General features: G+C 40.9%; 1 protein-coding gene across 1 annotated transcript in view; it reads left to right on the top strand.

The window, feature by feature from the left end:
* The first annotated feature begins 3,934 nt into the window (after positions 1 to 3,934).
* LOC134219255 (coiled-coil domain-containing protein 174) overlaps positions 3,935 to 16,001 on the top strand; it is an 81,590-nt gene continuing 69,523 nt past the window's right edge. Inside the window, exons 1-3 of the mRNA XM_062697963.1 lie at positions 3,935 to 4,121; positions 4,183 to 4,607; positions 4,672 to 4,949. Of these exons, the coding sequence (XP_062553947.1) occupies positions 4,080 to 4,121; positions 4,183 to 4,607; positions 4,672 to 4,949 (745 nt within the window). The 5' untranslated portion in view covers positions 3,935 to 4,079. The remainder of the gene's footprint in view (positions 4,122 to 4,182; positions 4,608 to 4,671; positions 4,950 to 16,001) is intronic.

Here is a 16,001-nt window from a genome sequence, read left to right on the forward strand (position 1 = left end):
TCGTGATGGTCCCTATATTGCTAATGCTAGGTGATTCCTAAATTACATGTATTTTAACTGCCATATTGGCTTTCTGTTGTTTGTTTTAGGAGTTCTCCGAGTTTCTATTGAAATGTTAGTTTTATTTCGCCAGTTTTTTCTTGCCAACAGATTTTTCCTCCCTCTGTAAACAAACAAGGTAAAACTGGTTGCTTAGCTACACAATTCCAGCGTCGATTGCAATCCAGCGTCGGAAGCAGTTAATGTCAGATTTAATTATAGCAGTCGCCATTATGGCTAGCGTGGAAAGCTGGATACAGTAAAATAATTTCGGCGCTGATTTCAAAGATTAATTAAATTTTTAACAGTATTAAACGTATTGAGTAATATTTATTTATTACATCTCTTTTAATGTTAAACTGGATTTACTGGTCAATTCAAATAATCATTAGTTGGCCAATCGATCACTCGTGGCGCGTGCATCGTTTTTGTTCGAGTTTGACGTTTGCTCACTACCGCCATCTGGTTCGTGATTTGCCCAACTAACTGAAATCAACAGATGTCGTTAGTGTTTGAACGACGATGAATTTGATGAGTAAATGTTCAATGTGTTATGTCTGTTTGTCTGTGGTTAAACATTACACAAGCTTATGATTAATTATTTTACTAACAATCACTTCAAATGAACTAAAATAGATATTTATACATGGATGTCTATCGGTGCTCCAGCCGAGGTTCCGACTGCATGCAGGCTGCTCAAATCCTGAATCGTTTAGGTCTCCTAAAGGTCTCCTTAGGTTTCTCAACGATCCATAACGAAGTGATCTGCAAAATACATAAAAAAATGAATTTAGGCCGGATCCTTTTTTAAAATGGATTCTTTACACTGATTCTATATTCTAATAACTATCTCTACTGTGAAAACATTAAAATTTTACTTACCTTTGTTGTTTAGAGAAGAGAATTCGTCCTTTGGAAAAAAATAATAATAAAATGCTAATAATCAGCAGATGGGCAGAACCTCGGGCAGAACATACTAAAGATGCCATTCTGAACAAAAAACTGCCAACTATTTTTTCACTCAGAAACGGTTGAAAAACACCCACTTCGTGGACTAAGTGGAACTATTAGAAGATGGGCACTTTCCACCCATTTGGCAAATTTTGAAAACACCCACCTTTTTGACAGCTTCATATATATTCCAAAGGTGGGTGATTTTAAAACATTTAATGGGTATTCCCAAATCTCCGTGTATACAGAGAAAGTCTGGCCACCCTGCGCTTGGTGTTTTCATTTTATAAGCCATTTTATAAAAAGCTCAAATGACAGGAGACCTAACACTAATATTTACATTTTACAAGGAACATTTGCGAAAATGGAATGAAATGATGATGATGATGACGAAATGATGATGGTTTGCATGCAAATTTACCAAAACAAAGACCGAGCCCTTCACTCAAGATTTCGATCAGCTGTTTGAATCTGTCTCGTAAAATGGCTTATTGTTTTCAAAATTATAGACCAGTGCATGATGACGTAGGTTGACAGTTCACAGAGCTTGTTTACCGGGGCTTACACTGTGCCAGCAAAGTACTCTTTAATGGGTAAAATAGTACCCATTATGAAGTTAAATAGTTCAACTCATTAAAAGAGTAAACAGCGTTTACTCATTAATGAGTAAACCACTCATACGTCAAACCAGCGAGTAATTTTTACCCATTATTTGTGAAAAGCTTGGCAGGAAAATGTGTAAAAATCACTCTTTATTATTTAAAAAATAACATTCGCTGACATAAAAAAATGTAAATATAATTTAATAATTGAGCGGGGCATGTAATTCGCATAGCTTTTATTCCAATGAAAACATATATGCACCAGGATATACAAACTATAAATATAAACAAAATACGCCATAACGTACTAAGAATAGTGTTTTCACCGTAGGATCAAAACTTTTGCCATCCCGTCGCACTCTTCTAGTCGGTTCCTTTGATGGTTTTGTAGGTTTTTAGGAAGTTCCATTCTTCCCGGAAAATCCGAACAGCGTCGTTACAACCGACGATCCCACTTATACGGCGGCATTCTGAATTGATGGCGATCTACTTCCAATATCTCCATGAGCTGTTAGCAAACAGTTTGTAGTTAGTTTTATTTCAAAAGTTTAATTAAAACGAAAATAATACTCACAACTAAATCTTTCGGGATTCCTCCGCTCCCATTGTGTTCTGTTCTGCCAACAATGTGAACAAGTTTATTTTCACCCATTAATGGGTAGTAGCTTTGAACTTTGGAATGGAGGAAAAATACACATTATCAAAAAAATAAATGTACCCATTATTTTGACAGTTCCATATATCAGTAAATAATGGGTCATTTTTACTCTTTAATGAGTATTGTCGATTTACAGTGTAGTCTCTGGAGCAGCTTCGGGAAAAACTGTTTTTCCGATTAATTAAGAATATTGATGTCTGCTGTGGTTGATTTATGGTAGGAATCAAAGCATATCACTAGAATATTCGGATCAAAATGATTTTGTATGAAAATTACGGATTTTTATTTCCAGCTGATCGATTTTAATTCTAACACCTTGTAAACAAGCTCTGTGAACTGTCAAATAATTGAGGTTAAGTCAAGACAGGGGACTGAAGAGAAGGCTAATACGCCTACCCACCATTCATTCAATATGGCGTACAATGTTTTTGTTTTAATTTCGTTTGATTCATGATAACAAAACTTCGGAAGTACCGACGAGCTATTTTTCGACATAAAGAAGCCATACATACACAAAAGGCTCGATGTACCTCAACCAATTACAAGTTTTCGCCAGGAGAAGTTAATTGCCGATAATTAGCACTAACTGCGTACCAACCAATCACCCAAAATGAGCGCTGAATTCGGGTATACTACACAGAAACTGGGTACCAAAAACAAGAAGTACCAAAAACGATGTTGGGTAGAGTGCCATTGTACCGCGGATGACAGGCGTTTCACCCTCCTGAGTCAAGATCTTGCATAAGCCATTTTATGAGACAGATTCGAACAGCTGATCGAAATTTTGAGTGGAGGGCTCGGTCTTTGTTTTGGTAAATTTGCATGTAAACCATCATCATTTCGTCATCATCATCATCATTTCATTTCATTTTCGCAAATGTCCCTTGTAAAATGTAAATATTAGTATTTGGTCTCCTGTCATTTGAGCTTTCTATAGAGATGAGTGACGTTTAGCGCTCGCACACTAATGTGCAATTCGTCATGTGTAAAAACATGTTTGTTTTCCTTCTGCTCATAACCTCAAAAATGATCGGGTCATCACAATGATATCAAAAGAGTCAAAAAATATATGGAAATATACTCATTTTTACCCAATCTTTGCTGAGTTGCACCATCTAGGAGTGTTTGTTTTCCTTTTATCGCCACTCACACATTCGGACGTGAGAATCTCAATAAAATGGCTTATTGGTCTATAAGCCATTTTACGAGACAGATTCAAACAGCTGATCGAAATCTTGAGTGAAGGGCTCGGTCTTTGTTTTGGTAAATTTGCATGCAAACCATCATCATTTCGTCATCATCATCATCATTTCATTCCATTTTCGCAAATGTTCCTTGTAAAATGTAAATATTAGTGTTAGGTCTCCTGTCATTTGAGCTTTTTATAAAATGGCTTATGGAGGACAAATTCGATACCAAATTTTCAAAACGACTTATCTGCTTTTGTAAACAAAGATTCAAACGTTGATTTAACGAATCTAATAGCACTCCCACGCAAATCAACACCATCAATACGTAGGTGAAGGCTTTGACTACCTGTTGATGGTGTTGGTTTGCGTGGGAGTGCTATCAGATACGTTAAATCAATGTTTGAATCTTTGTTTACAAAGGCAGATAAGTCGTTTTGAAAATTTGGTATTGAATTATTGTTTACATCGGAAAACGATTCGGAAGCGTTTTCCGATGAAAACAAATCCTATCCATTCTGTGCGCGTACAAGAGAAAGATGATCAAACGTCAGCAAGCTCTCTGCTCTGTTACTTAAAAGGTTCTGCTGTAAATTTTATTTTATCATAAATAATTATGAAAATATCTGTCTGCTAATCATTATGAATGATCCGAATAGAAAGATAGACATTGATAAATCTTCGGTAAGTACCATTCATCAAAAATGCTGTGAATTGGATCATAATGTTGTGGTTTTCTTAACAGTTTCTCAGCTTGAAGGCAGAGTTGCTTCGTAAGCAGGAGGAAATATCCCGCGCCAAAGCATTGACCTCGATTGACGATTTCGTGCCGAAAAAAGTGCATAAACCAGATAAAACCTTAACATCTGCTGATCGAAATAAATCTACCGCCGTTCGTAACCGTAAAGAGGAACCAATTGAGTTGGAAGATTCGGCTGAACTGAACCGCTCAAAGAAGATTTTGCAATCTAAAGCTAGGTATTATGATCGTATGGTTGCTTCTGGAGGAGCGCTTAATAGCGATGAGAACTGCTTAGTATTGTTCAATCAAAAAAAGCAAACCAATAAACCGATACCAGACGACATCCATCATAGCTCGAACGATTCGTCATCCGATAATGAAGAAATCCAAAAATCGCGACGTTCCAGCTCAAATTTAGATGAAGATTGGTAAGCAGTATTATCAGAATATCAATTTTTCTAATGTCCTACATTGATTTTGTTGCTTTGCTAGGGTCGAATATACGGATTTCTTAGGCCGTAGTCGCAAGTGTAAGAGACAGGACTTAGGAGATTGCTTGCGGAAAGACAAAGATTTGGCACGGGATGCCAAGAGAGACGAAAGTGGGAAGGATGATGAAGAAGGGGATGTTATTGGACCTATACCGTCCATGGCCATCACGGAGGATACCATCGGAGAACGGTTCCGTGAGATGCGTGATCAATGGGCCAAACAGGAAGTTGAAAACTTGGAAAAGAATTCGGTTCACTATCAAGATGTACTGTTCGATGGTAAGTATGGCAAAGCTTGATTATATTGGCATGCGTCTCCGAATTTCTTTGCTGGTGTAATTTTTGGCAGCCACCAGTGAGCCGCTGTGGTGACACACATTGTCTTCTCTTGAACCTCTCCCTATCAGTCGACGGCATACAATTTGGGAAAGTACCTTGTAGGCGGCGTTCAGCAATGTGATTGCGCGGTAGTTGCTACAATCCAGCTCATCGTCCTTTTTGTAAATGGGACATACGACACCGTCCATCCAGTCCTGCGGCAAAACCTTCTCCTCCGAAATCTTGGTATTGTCCCAGTGCCTCACCACCGTGTTTTAATAGTTTAGCTGGGCTTTGTTGTTTTCAGCCGGTCAATCTCCTCTTGAATTTCCTGGAGATCCTTTTTTTTTGTTGGCATTACATCCCCCACTGGGATATTGCCGCCTCGCAGCCATTTATAATACATTTATGCACAGGGATATCGAGAAAATTTCTAACCTGAAAATTTCCTAGACAGGACCGGGAATCGAACTCAGCCACCTTCAGCATGGTCTTGCTTTGTAGCAGCGCATCTTACCACAGGCTAAGAAAGGCCGTCTCTCAGGTTCGTCATCATGCCGCCATTTTTGTCCGCCACATCACCATTCAGGTGTTCTTCGTAGTCGTCCAATGTAAAGCCGCGGCGTTCGACTTCGACGCGTGTTGTAAACCGTCGAGAGTTATGAGCGCAGGCATACTGCAACGAGGTAGTGGTCGGATTCAATATTCGCACTGTGGTACGTGCGGACGTTCGTAATGTCGGAGAAATTGTTACCGTCGATCAGAACGTGGCGTTGTGGATATTGCTGCGGGGAAAGAAGGTGCTTCGGACTACCATTTCGCAGGAGGCTGCAAAGTTTTTGCATCGTTGGCCATTATCATTCGATACGGTATGCAGATTGCAGACTATCCGGTCCGATGACCCGTCTATACATTCCCCCCTTCCTACCTGTGCGTTCATGTCGTCGATGACGATTTTGACGTCCCGCAGTGGGCATCCATCGTATGTTTACTCCAGCTGTGCGTAGAACGCTTCTTTCTCGTCGCTGAGTCTCCCTTCGTGTGTGCAGTGCACGTCGATGATGCAATAGTTGAAGAAACGGTATTTTTCCTTAGCTTGCACATCCTTGCGTTTTCGCATCTTGTCCAGCAGCCGGTTCCCAGCTCGTTGGTGGTGCCATAGCTTTGATAGAAGGTAGCCGCTCGATGCCCGCTTTTCCACACTATCTGTCCTGTTCAGCAAGTTTCCTGCAGCGCCACGACGTTGAAGTTGCGGGGATGTAATTCAACGTAATCAGCTTAACTGAGCTGATTAAGCGAAAACGCACCTTTAAATGAACATTTAGTTACTTGGGTTACTGAACGCCGCCTTCAAGGTACTCTCCCAAATTTTATGCCGCCGGCTAACACCAATTGCAAGAGAGTTCGTGAGGCAGTACCAGGCGGAATTCATGGGCGAACGCTCTACCACGGAACAGGTTTTCGTTGTACGTCAGGTATTGCAGAAATGACGCGAATACAACTTGCTCATACAACATCTATTCATCAACTACAATGCCGCGGTGTCAGGCCATTTGGCCGAATGCCGTTTGGCCGAATAGTTAAAAAAAATTGACCTCACTTTGCGAGAGGTCCTTTTTCCTACTTCCTTTCTTCTTTCTTCTTCTTTCTTCCTTGTTCTTCTTCCTCCTTATTCCTTCTTTTTTCTGTCCTCTATTTTCCTTCTGCCAGAGGTGAGCCAGCCAAGGGCTGAAAACCTCTTAAATAAAGACGATAATAATCAATATTTTCCTTCTGTCTTCCTTCTTCCTTCCTCCTTCGTTTTTCTTCCTTCTTCTCTCTTCCTTCTTTCTTCTTCCTTCTTCATTCTTCTTTTTTCGTTCTTTCTTCTTCCATCTTCGTTCTTCCTTCTTGCTTCTTCTTTATCCATTCATCTTACTTCTTTCTTTCTCCTTCCTACTTCCTTATTATTTCTTCCTTCTACCTTCTTCCTTTTCTTTCTTTCTTCTTCCTGCTTCCTTTTTTTGCCTTCTTCTTTCTTCTTTCTTTCTTCTTTCTTTGGTCTTCCTTTTCTTTTTTCCTTCTTCTTTCTTCTTACCTTTTCCTACTTCCTTCACCCTTCTTCCTTCTTCTTTTACCCTTGTTGCTAAATCCTGCTTCCATCTTCCTTCTTATTTCTTTCTTCTTCCTTATCCCTTCTTCTTACTTCTTCTTTCTTCCTTCTTCCTTCTTCTTTCTGCCTTCTTTCTGCCTTCTTCCTTCACCCTTATTCCTTCTTCATTCTTCATTCTTCCTTCTTCCGTCTTCCTTCTTCCTTCTTCCTTCTTTCTTCTCATTACTCACTTCTCACTTCGTAAGGAGACGTATTCCAACTATTCGGCCAAATGGCATTCGACACTCGGCCAAACGTCATTCGGCCAAACGGTATTCGGCCAAACGTCATTCGGCCAAACGTCATTCGGCCAAACGGTATTCGGCCAAATGACCCTAAACCAATGCCGCATATGATACAATCGATCGGGACCAGCTATAGGGCACTGCACGGACTGCTTTGTCCCTTTTTCGCTGCAAAGAAATTAGAAAACAACAAGGCCAGTGAACGTCAAATTTCATGAAGTACCAAAGAGATAGAGATTCGTCCGTGTAGTGCCCTATGTCAGCTAATACACGAACACGGATTTCCGGATAAACTGATACGGTTGTTCAAGGCGACGATGGATCGGGTGATGTGAGTAGTTAGAGTTTCAGGGACATTCGCGGGTCCCTTCGAAACGCCTAAAGGGGTACGGGTTCGTGTTTGCTATTCAACATCGCTTTAGAGGCAGTAATATCATAGGTATCTCGAGCAAAGATGAATTAACTAATTGATAACAAATTCTATTATCCGGTTATCGGACATTTTGATAACTGAACTTGTTTTAATTTTGGCTGAATTAACAGCCAACATAACAAAAATGATACCAGAATTTTGTGTGTGAAATATTTAAATGAAAACAAATTAAGTTATCACTGATACCAAGTTGATAACACATTTTGTTATACATGCTATTTACTCAAAATAACTTATTTAGTTATCATTTAATTATCAGCCATCACTGTTTTATCGACCAAAATAGTTAAATCTTCTTTGCCGACTTAATTACGCAATGGAAAAAATATTGGCATTCATTGAGACTCGAACTCGAATCGAGTGATTGTACGGCCTCGTCTCTTGGCACTCATCCAATTACGATTTCTTCAGGAGCAGAAGAGAAGAGCACTAAGCTTTCTACAATCTTGCATTTACTGATGACTATTTATAATCAAATCATGATGCCATGACCATTATATGTAAATAAATGTCGGCTGAGTGCAAAACAGATTATTATTATTTATTCAGACTAAGGCCGAAGTGGCCTGTGCGGTATATAAGAGTCTTCTCCATTCGGCTCGGTCCATGGCTACACGTCGCTACCACGCAGTCTACGGAGGGTCCGCAAGTCATCTTCCACCTGATCGATCCACCTTGCCCGCTGCGCACCTCGCCTTCTTGTGCCCGTCGGATCGTTGTCGAGAACCATTTTCACCGGGTTACTGTCCGACATTCTGGCTACGTGCCCGGCCCATCGCCGTCGTCCGATTTTCGCGGTGTGAACGATGGATGGTTCTCCCAACAGCTGATGCAACTCGTGGTTCATTCGCCTCCTCCACGTACCGTCCGCCATCTGCACCCCACCATAGATGGTACGCAGCACTTTCCTTTCGAAAACTCCAAGTGCGCGTTGGTCCTCCACGAGCATCGTCCAGGTCTCGTGTCCGTAGAGGACTACCGGTCTAATTAGCGTTTTGTAGATTGTCAGTTTGGTACGGCGGCGAACTCTATTCGATCGGAGCGTCTTGCGGAGTCCAAAGTACGTACGATTTCCAGCCACTATGCGTCTTCGAATTTCTCTGCTGGTGTTATTTTCGGCAGTCACCAGTGAGCCCAAGTACACAAATTCTTCTACCACCTCGATTTCGTCACCACCGATGCAAACTCGCGGTGGGTGGCTCACATTGTCTTCTCTTGAACCTCTTCCTATCATGTACTTCGTCTTCGACGTGTTGATGACTAGTCCGATCCGCTTAGCTTCCCTCTTCAGTCTGATGTAGGCTTCCTCCATCTTCTCAAAGTTACGTGCCATAATATCTATGTCGTCGGCGAAACCAAATAGCTGGACGGACTTATTGAAAATTGTACCACTCGTGTTAATCTCTGCTCTTCGTATTACACCTTCCAAAGCGATGTTGAATAGCAAACACGAAAGACCATCACCTTGCCGTAACCCTCTGCGGGTTTCGAAGGGACTCGAGAATGCCCCTGAAACTCGAACTACGCACATCACCCGATCCATCGTCGCTTTGATCAACCGTGTCAGTTTATCCGGAAAACCGTGTTCGTGCATTAGCTGCCATAGCTGGTCCCGATCGATTGTATCATATGCGGCTTTGAAGTCGATGAATAGATGATGTGTGGGCACGTTGTATTCGCGGCATTTCTGCAGTACTTGGCGAATGGCAAACACCTGGTCCGTGGTGGAGCGTTCGCCCATAAAACCCGCCTGGTACTGCCCCACGAACTCCCTTGCAGTTGGTGCTAGTCGACGGCATAAAATTTGGGAGAGTACCTTGTAGGCGGCGTTCAGCAATGTGATTGCGCGGTAGTTGCTACAATCCAGCTTATCGCCCTTTTGTAGATGGGACACACGACACCTTCCATCCACTCCTGCGGCAAAACTTCCTCCTCCCAAATCTTGGTAATGACCCAGTGCAGCGCTCTAGCCAGTGCCTCACCACCGTGTTTAAATAGCTCTCCTGGTAGTTGGTCAACCCCAGGGGCTTTGTTGTTCTTGAGCCGGCCAATCTCTTCCTGGATTTTCTGGAGATCCGGAGCCGGTAGAATTATGTCCTGCGCGCGTTCTCCCAGGTCCATCACCATACCGCCATCTTCGTCTGCCACATCGCCATTCAGGTGTTCTTCGTAGTGCTACCGCCACCTTTGGATCACCTCACGCTCGTTCGTAAGAAGGTTCCCGTTTATGTCCTTACACATATCGGGCTGTGGCACGTGGCCCTTACGTGAACGGTTTAACTTCTCATAGAACTTTCGTGTGTTATTAGCGCGGTACAGTTGCTCCGTTTCTTCACGGTCTCGATCTTCCTGCTGGCGCTTTTTCCTCCGGAAAATCGAGTTTTGTCTGTTCCGCGCCTGTTTATATCGTGCCTCGTTCGCCCTCGTGCGGTGTTGCAGCAATCTCGCCCATGCTGCATTCTTCTCTTCCACTAACTGCTCACATTCGCCGTCATACCAGTCGTTTCTCTGATCCGGTGCCACCGTGCCAAGTGCAGCGGTTACGGTGCTACCAATGGCGGATCGAATATCTCTCCAGCCATCTTCAAGAGACGCTGCGCCTAGCTGCTCTTCCGTTGGAAGTGCCACTTCCAGCTGCTGCGCGTATTCTTGGGCTAGTCTACCGTCTTGTAGCCGCCCAATGTTAAGCCGCGGCGTCCGACTTCGACGCGTGTTGTACACCGTCGAGAGTTTTGAGCGCAGGCATACCGCAACGAGGTAGTGGTCGGATTCAATATTCGCACTGCGGTAAGTGCGGACGTTCGTGATGTCGGAGAAGAATTTACCGTCGATTAGAACGTGGTCGATTTGGTTTTCCGTTTCTTGGTTAGGTGATCACCATGTGGCCTTGTGGATATTTTTGCGGGGAAAGAAGGTGCTTTGGACTACCATTCCGCGGGAGGCTGCGAAGTTTATACATCGTTGGCCGTTATCATTCGCTACGGTGTGCAGACTATCCGGTCCGATGACCGGTCTATACATTTCCTCCCTTCCTACCTGTGCGTTCATGTCACCGATGACGATTTTAACGTCCCGCAGTGGGCATCCATCGTATGTCTGCTCCAGCTGTGCGTAGAACGCTTCTTTCTCGTCGTCGGGTCTCCCTTCGTGTGGGCAGTGCACGTTGATGATGCTATAGTTGAAGAAACGGCCTTTAATCCTCAGCTTGCACATCCTTGCGTTGATTGGCTGCCACCCAATCACGCGTTGGCGCATCTTACCCAGCACTATGAAGCCGGTTCCCAGCTCGTTGGTGGTGCCACAGCTTTGGTAGAAGGTAGCCGCTCGATGCCCGCTTTTCCACACTTTCTGTCCTGTCCAGCAAATTTCCTGCAGCGCCACGACGTCGAAGTTGCGGGGATGTAATTCATCGTAGATCATCCTGTCGCAACCTGCGAAACCTAGCGACTTGCAATTCCATATTCCAAGCTTCCAATCGTGATCCTGTATTCGTCGCCTAGGTCTTTGCCGATTATATCGAGTCGCATTATCTGTGCAAACTAGGCATCATTTGTCATTTGCAAATAAAATCGTATTCCTGCAGGCCTGACGACCCGTTTAGTTAGTTGCAAAATTTCTTATGCAGTCTTATAGTTCATAAGCTCAATGGGAAATGTTGCTGAAGGTATTTTCACAGAAGTTATGTAATCGAATTGAAGAAATTTCCATACAATTAGTGCAAAACAGAATAACTTATTAATAACAAACTTTATTATCCAGTTATATTGATAACTAGAATTGTTATCATTTTGGTTGAATTACCAGTCAACATAACAAAAATGTTAACCGAATTTAATTCAAAATAGCAAACCGGCGATCAAATAGGACATATACAGTTCATCGTCTTTTTATTGAATACTTTCAGTTAACAAATAAATAAATATATGAATACAAGGCAATCGTTCCCGACCTTGCTCAGTTTAGTCTTTTCACTAACTGTAAATCATTAGGTTGCTAGCAACAACTTTGTAATTACGCAGTGAAACGTTCCATGTTTTCATATGCATATATAAACACTGCTGATCCCTGGAAGAATTAATCCATGAAAAAAGTTTGCTATTTGGAGAATATCCTTTTGCTAGTTAAATCGAGAGAACAGAAACCTCAACTCATTCTTACTTATGTACAGTCTAACCTCCAGGAGTCGATGTTCTATGATTCGATATCGACTCATGGAAGCAATTTTTTTCCATTTTCCATACCATACTCCATTGTTTTATTATGGGTTACTGTGATGAAATGATTTTCTTTTCCATATCTAGATGTTTTCATGGAGCAACCGTCCCTTAACTATCGACTCATGGAGGTTTGATTGTAGATAAAGATCTTGGGTTTGTATTTTGCGTTTAAACCTAGGTTCAAACTGTTAATAGTTGAGAATTTTGCAGTGCCGCACTCTTATTCGACTTTATTGCGAGCATGATTGTTTTCTCCAAATCACACCAGATCGTTGCAATATCTTGATTATCCGGCATTCCCAGTAAAATTTTCCGCTTCCTCATATATATGAACACTGCGGATCCAAAGACGAATTATATTGCCGTCCGTAAATTATATTGCCTAAAAGCAAATGCAAACTCATTTTTATATATAGACGTTGTCATACAAAGTAGGCGGTTAGTCAAGAGTGTTCAACATTTCTGAATGAGCACATTCTCTTGGTCCTAGTCTTGGATCATATGTTGCAAGGCTTGTTGCAAGGCCATGTTAAGTACTAATTTGTAGTTGAATTGGTTCTCAGGTACATTCATATTTTATTATTCAACGACACCTGAAATAAAAGCTCAGTTAATAAGCATAGTATAAAACAAATAAGAAAACTTGAACTCTTGCGTAAATTGCTTGGTTGACAGAGAAATAAATAAAATCAATAGATATCGTTGGTAACGGTGAAAATAATCGTCTGCTTAAACGAAAATTTCAGTTCAGTGTTTGGAAACAGGTCTTGTTACACTTTTTATAACATTCACCATTATGGTGAGAATGGAAAGCTGGATTAATATTAATCCTATTGTGCATGGTAAATCTGTTTAAAGAAAGAATCGCAGTTTTTTTTGGTAAAGTTTTACCTCGTGTTGAACATATTGGGATGACCATTCACCATAAAATATGTCCCTAGGGAAGATGTTTCCATAAGTTAGTTTGTTTACAAGAATAGAATGCTTAGCACGATACCTGAACGACGCGAAATTATGAAGAAAATGGAAAATTTGTATTGATAATAAAATTTGTTATTATTCAGTTATCAGTTAATCACATGATTGTTAACTCCTCCTCCTTAGCCGTGCGGTAAGACGCGCGGCTACAAAGCAAGACCATGCTGAGGGTGGCTGGGTTCGATTCCCGAAGCCGGTCTAGGCAATTTTTTCGGATTGGAAATTGTCTCGACTTCCCTGGGTATAAAAGTATCATCGTGCTAGCCTCATGATATACGAATGCAAAAATGGTAGCCTGGCTTAGAATCCTCGCAGTTAATAACTGTGGAAGTGCTTAATGAACACTAAGCTGCGAGGCGGCTCTGTCCCAGTGTGGGGATGTAATGCCAATGAGAAGAAGAAGAAGATGATAACTAAATATCAAAATGATAATAAGGATAACTTAGCGTGTTATCAGTTTAATATCATTTCAGTTATCTGCCTTTGCTCGGACCATGGGCAGGGATTGACACGAGTGGTACGATTTTCACGAAGTCCTTTCAGATATTTGGTTCCGCCGACGACGTTGATATTATGGCACGTAGATGGAAGATGGAAGAAACCTACATCATACTGAAGAGGGAAGCAATGCGGATCTGACTAGTCATCAATACGTTAAAGACGAAGTACACCCAATTCTTTTTTTTACACGGGGGATGCGTTCCGTCCGTGTAAAAAAAGTTTTCAGTTCAAAATTTGAAAATCCGTTTAAAAAAAGTTTTATGATTTCTCGACGAATCATGCAAAATGGTGCAACTTTGCAAAAAATTTGTATGGGATTTTTTTTACACGGCCGTGTAAAAAAAATCGTGTAAAACAGAATCGGGTGTACATGATATTGTCGGCTTCCGGGATTTCCGAACCGACTTCCGAACCGAACTTTCTTCCGAAGTTTTATTTGTCAAACTAATTGATGCGTTGTTTAGCGCATCTTTAGGCGAATCCAGCGCACTACTTCCGAAGTTGGGAAAGTTGTCTGTATCTGGAAAAATCCAACTTCGGTGAAAAAAGCGGTATATAATCGGTATAAAAAGCGGTATATAATCGGTATAGAACCACACATAAATTAAATAATTTCTAATACGAGACCACACATAAAGTTTATTTGGGGAATCAGGATCAATCAGGATCAGGGAATAAATTTTTCTGAAATGTGCTTGCGAAACAAGCGACAAAAGAGAACCAACGACAAAGCTTTGTTTTTGTCGGAGATATTATGCATCTCGAGATAAAATAGAATACCGCGGTTTCCTGCTGGTTGCTTCTCAGGTAACCGCAACGATCACTAAACACAACAGAGTCAATGAAAAGTGCTGTCCAATGAGCAGCTTGAAGTAGCTTGAAGTTGTTTCCGTCCTGCTCGTTCTTTTTTGTCAACAAATGGGCATGAGAAGGACAGGGAGAAACTTCGAGCTACTTCAAGCTCTCATTGGACAGCACTAAAATCTCACCCACCGTATGCACTTGCCATGATAAACACTCTCCATGTACTCAGTGACTCCAGTTGCATCTCACTAATACAATCGAACACTGCTGTCATTTCGCGAAAAGCACGTGGTTTTGTTTTGAGCGGGAAAATTCTGCCTATCTTTTAACACGGCGGCTATCTTGACGTTTACCTTCGCAGTCGAGCCTGCGAGTGTAAGATCGCCGCAGCACTTTAGAAAAAGATAAGCGCGACAATAATAATGACAAAGATCCGAAAATTTTTGTCAGCAACAAAAAAGAAGACAATGTTGTTGTTAACTCAGGGTGGCCACCGAACCGGGAAAAACGGGAAAAGCGGGAAAAAGACGGAAAATTGAAGTCACCGGGAAAAAAGCGGGAAAAACCGGGAATTCAGGACATGTACCGGGAAAAAAAATAATTTTCGTCAAATTACATTCAAAATTCTTTTCAATGATGTTGATATAAGAAAAAAACCCAGATTAATCCACCTAGCGTTGGTGGTGCCTTTCTCGCATTTAGTTAAGACACCAACCTTATATGGGGTTTATATGATCCGATGTACCATTTTCTTCATAACTTTTAAACGCAATGACCGATCGTTCTAAAATTCAATAGTGATCAACAAGGCTTTGTCCCCTGTCGAATGAAACTTTTTGCGAGAAAATCGGTTAAAGATTACTGTACGAAAAGTTGCCTAATGTTTTTCATAGCTTCTGTGCACACACATACACACACACATACACACATACATACACACGGACAGACAGACATGTGCTCAGCTCGTCGAGCTGAGTCGATTGGTATATAATACTATGGGTCTCAGAGGCTTCTATAAAAAGTTCGTTTGCGGAGTGAAATACAACTTAGTTGTACGTACAACTACGTACAATACGTACAACTTAGTTGTACGAGAAAGGCAAAAAGGCAAAAAACTTTTCAATGTTCATTACTCAGTCGAATTCTGACTGAATTATTTAATTTCAGTACATGGTGTTTGATACCTAATTAAGTAGATTTTTTTTCAAATCCAGTTTGCGTTGTCACTAGATCATTTTGATATCAATTTCTACCGACATATATCATGGATATTGTGTTACAAGGCAATTTTTTTATATTTATTATTGCGAATTTTTATGTTTTAGAAATTCATCACGCAGTTACGAGGCAAGCTTAGAATCGAATATCGAAATTTTCATTCTTTTAAATGAAAATATTCATCTTGAAGTTACTCTTCTAATCTCCAAGCTCGTCTTAAGACGAAAATACTTCTATTATTATTTTAGCAATTTTCAATTGCACAGAATTTGAAATAAAAAATAAATATGGTGAATAATATATATTTTGATACATAATCAAGAGTTGTTTGTTGTTTGAAATTATATTCAAAAATTCTACAAATAATAAAAAAATGTCTTCGTGATTTAGTCTGTTATATTTTAAAGTATTACAGTTAAGTATTTTTAGATGATGAAAAATATTCTATAACATATGTTTTAACTTATTTCTCGAAAAATAAGGAAT

This window comes from Armigeres subalbatus, chromosome 3 (genome assembly GCF_024139115.2).
Source record: "Armigeres subalbatus isolate Guangzhou_Male chromosome 3, GZ_Asu_2, whole genome shotgun sequence".
NCBI classification, from domain to species: Eukaryota; Metazoa; Arthropoda; class Insecta; order Diptera; family Culicidae; genus Armigeres; species Armigeres subalbatus.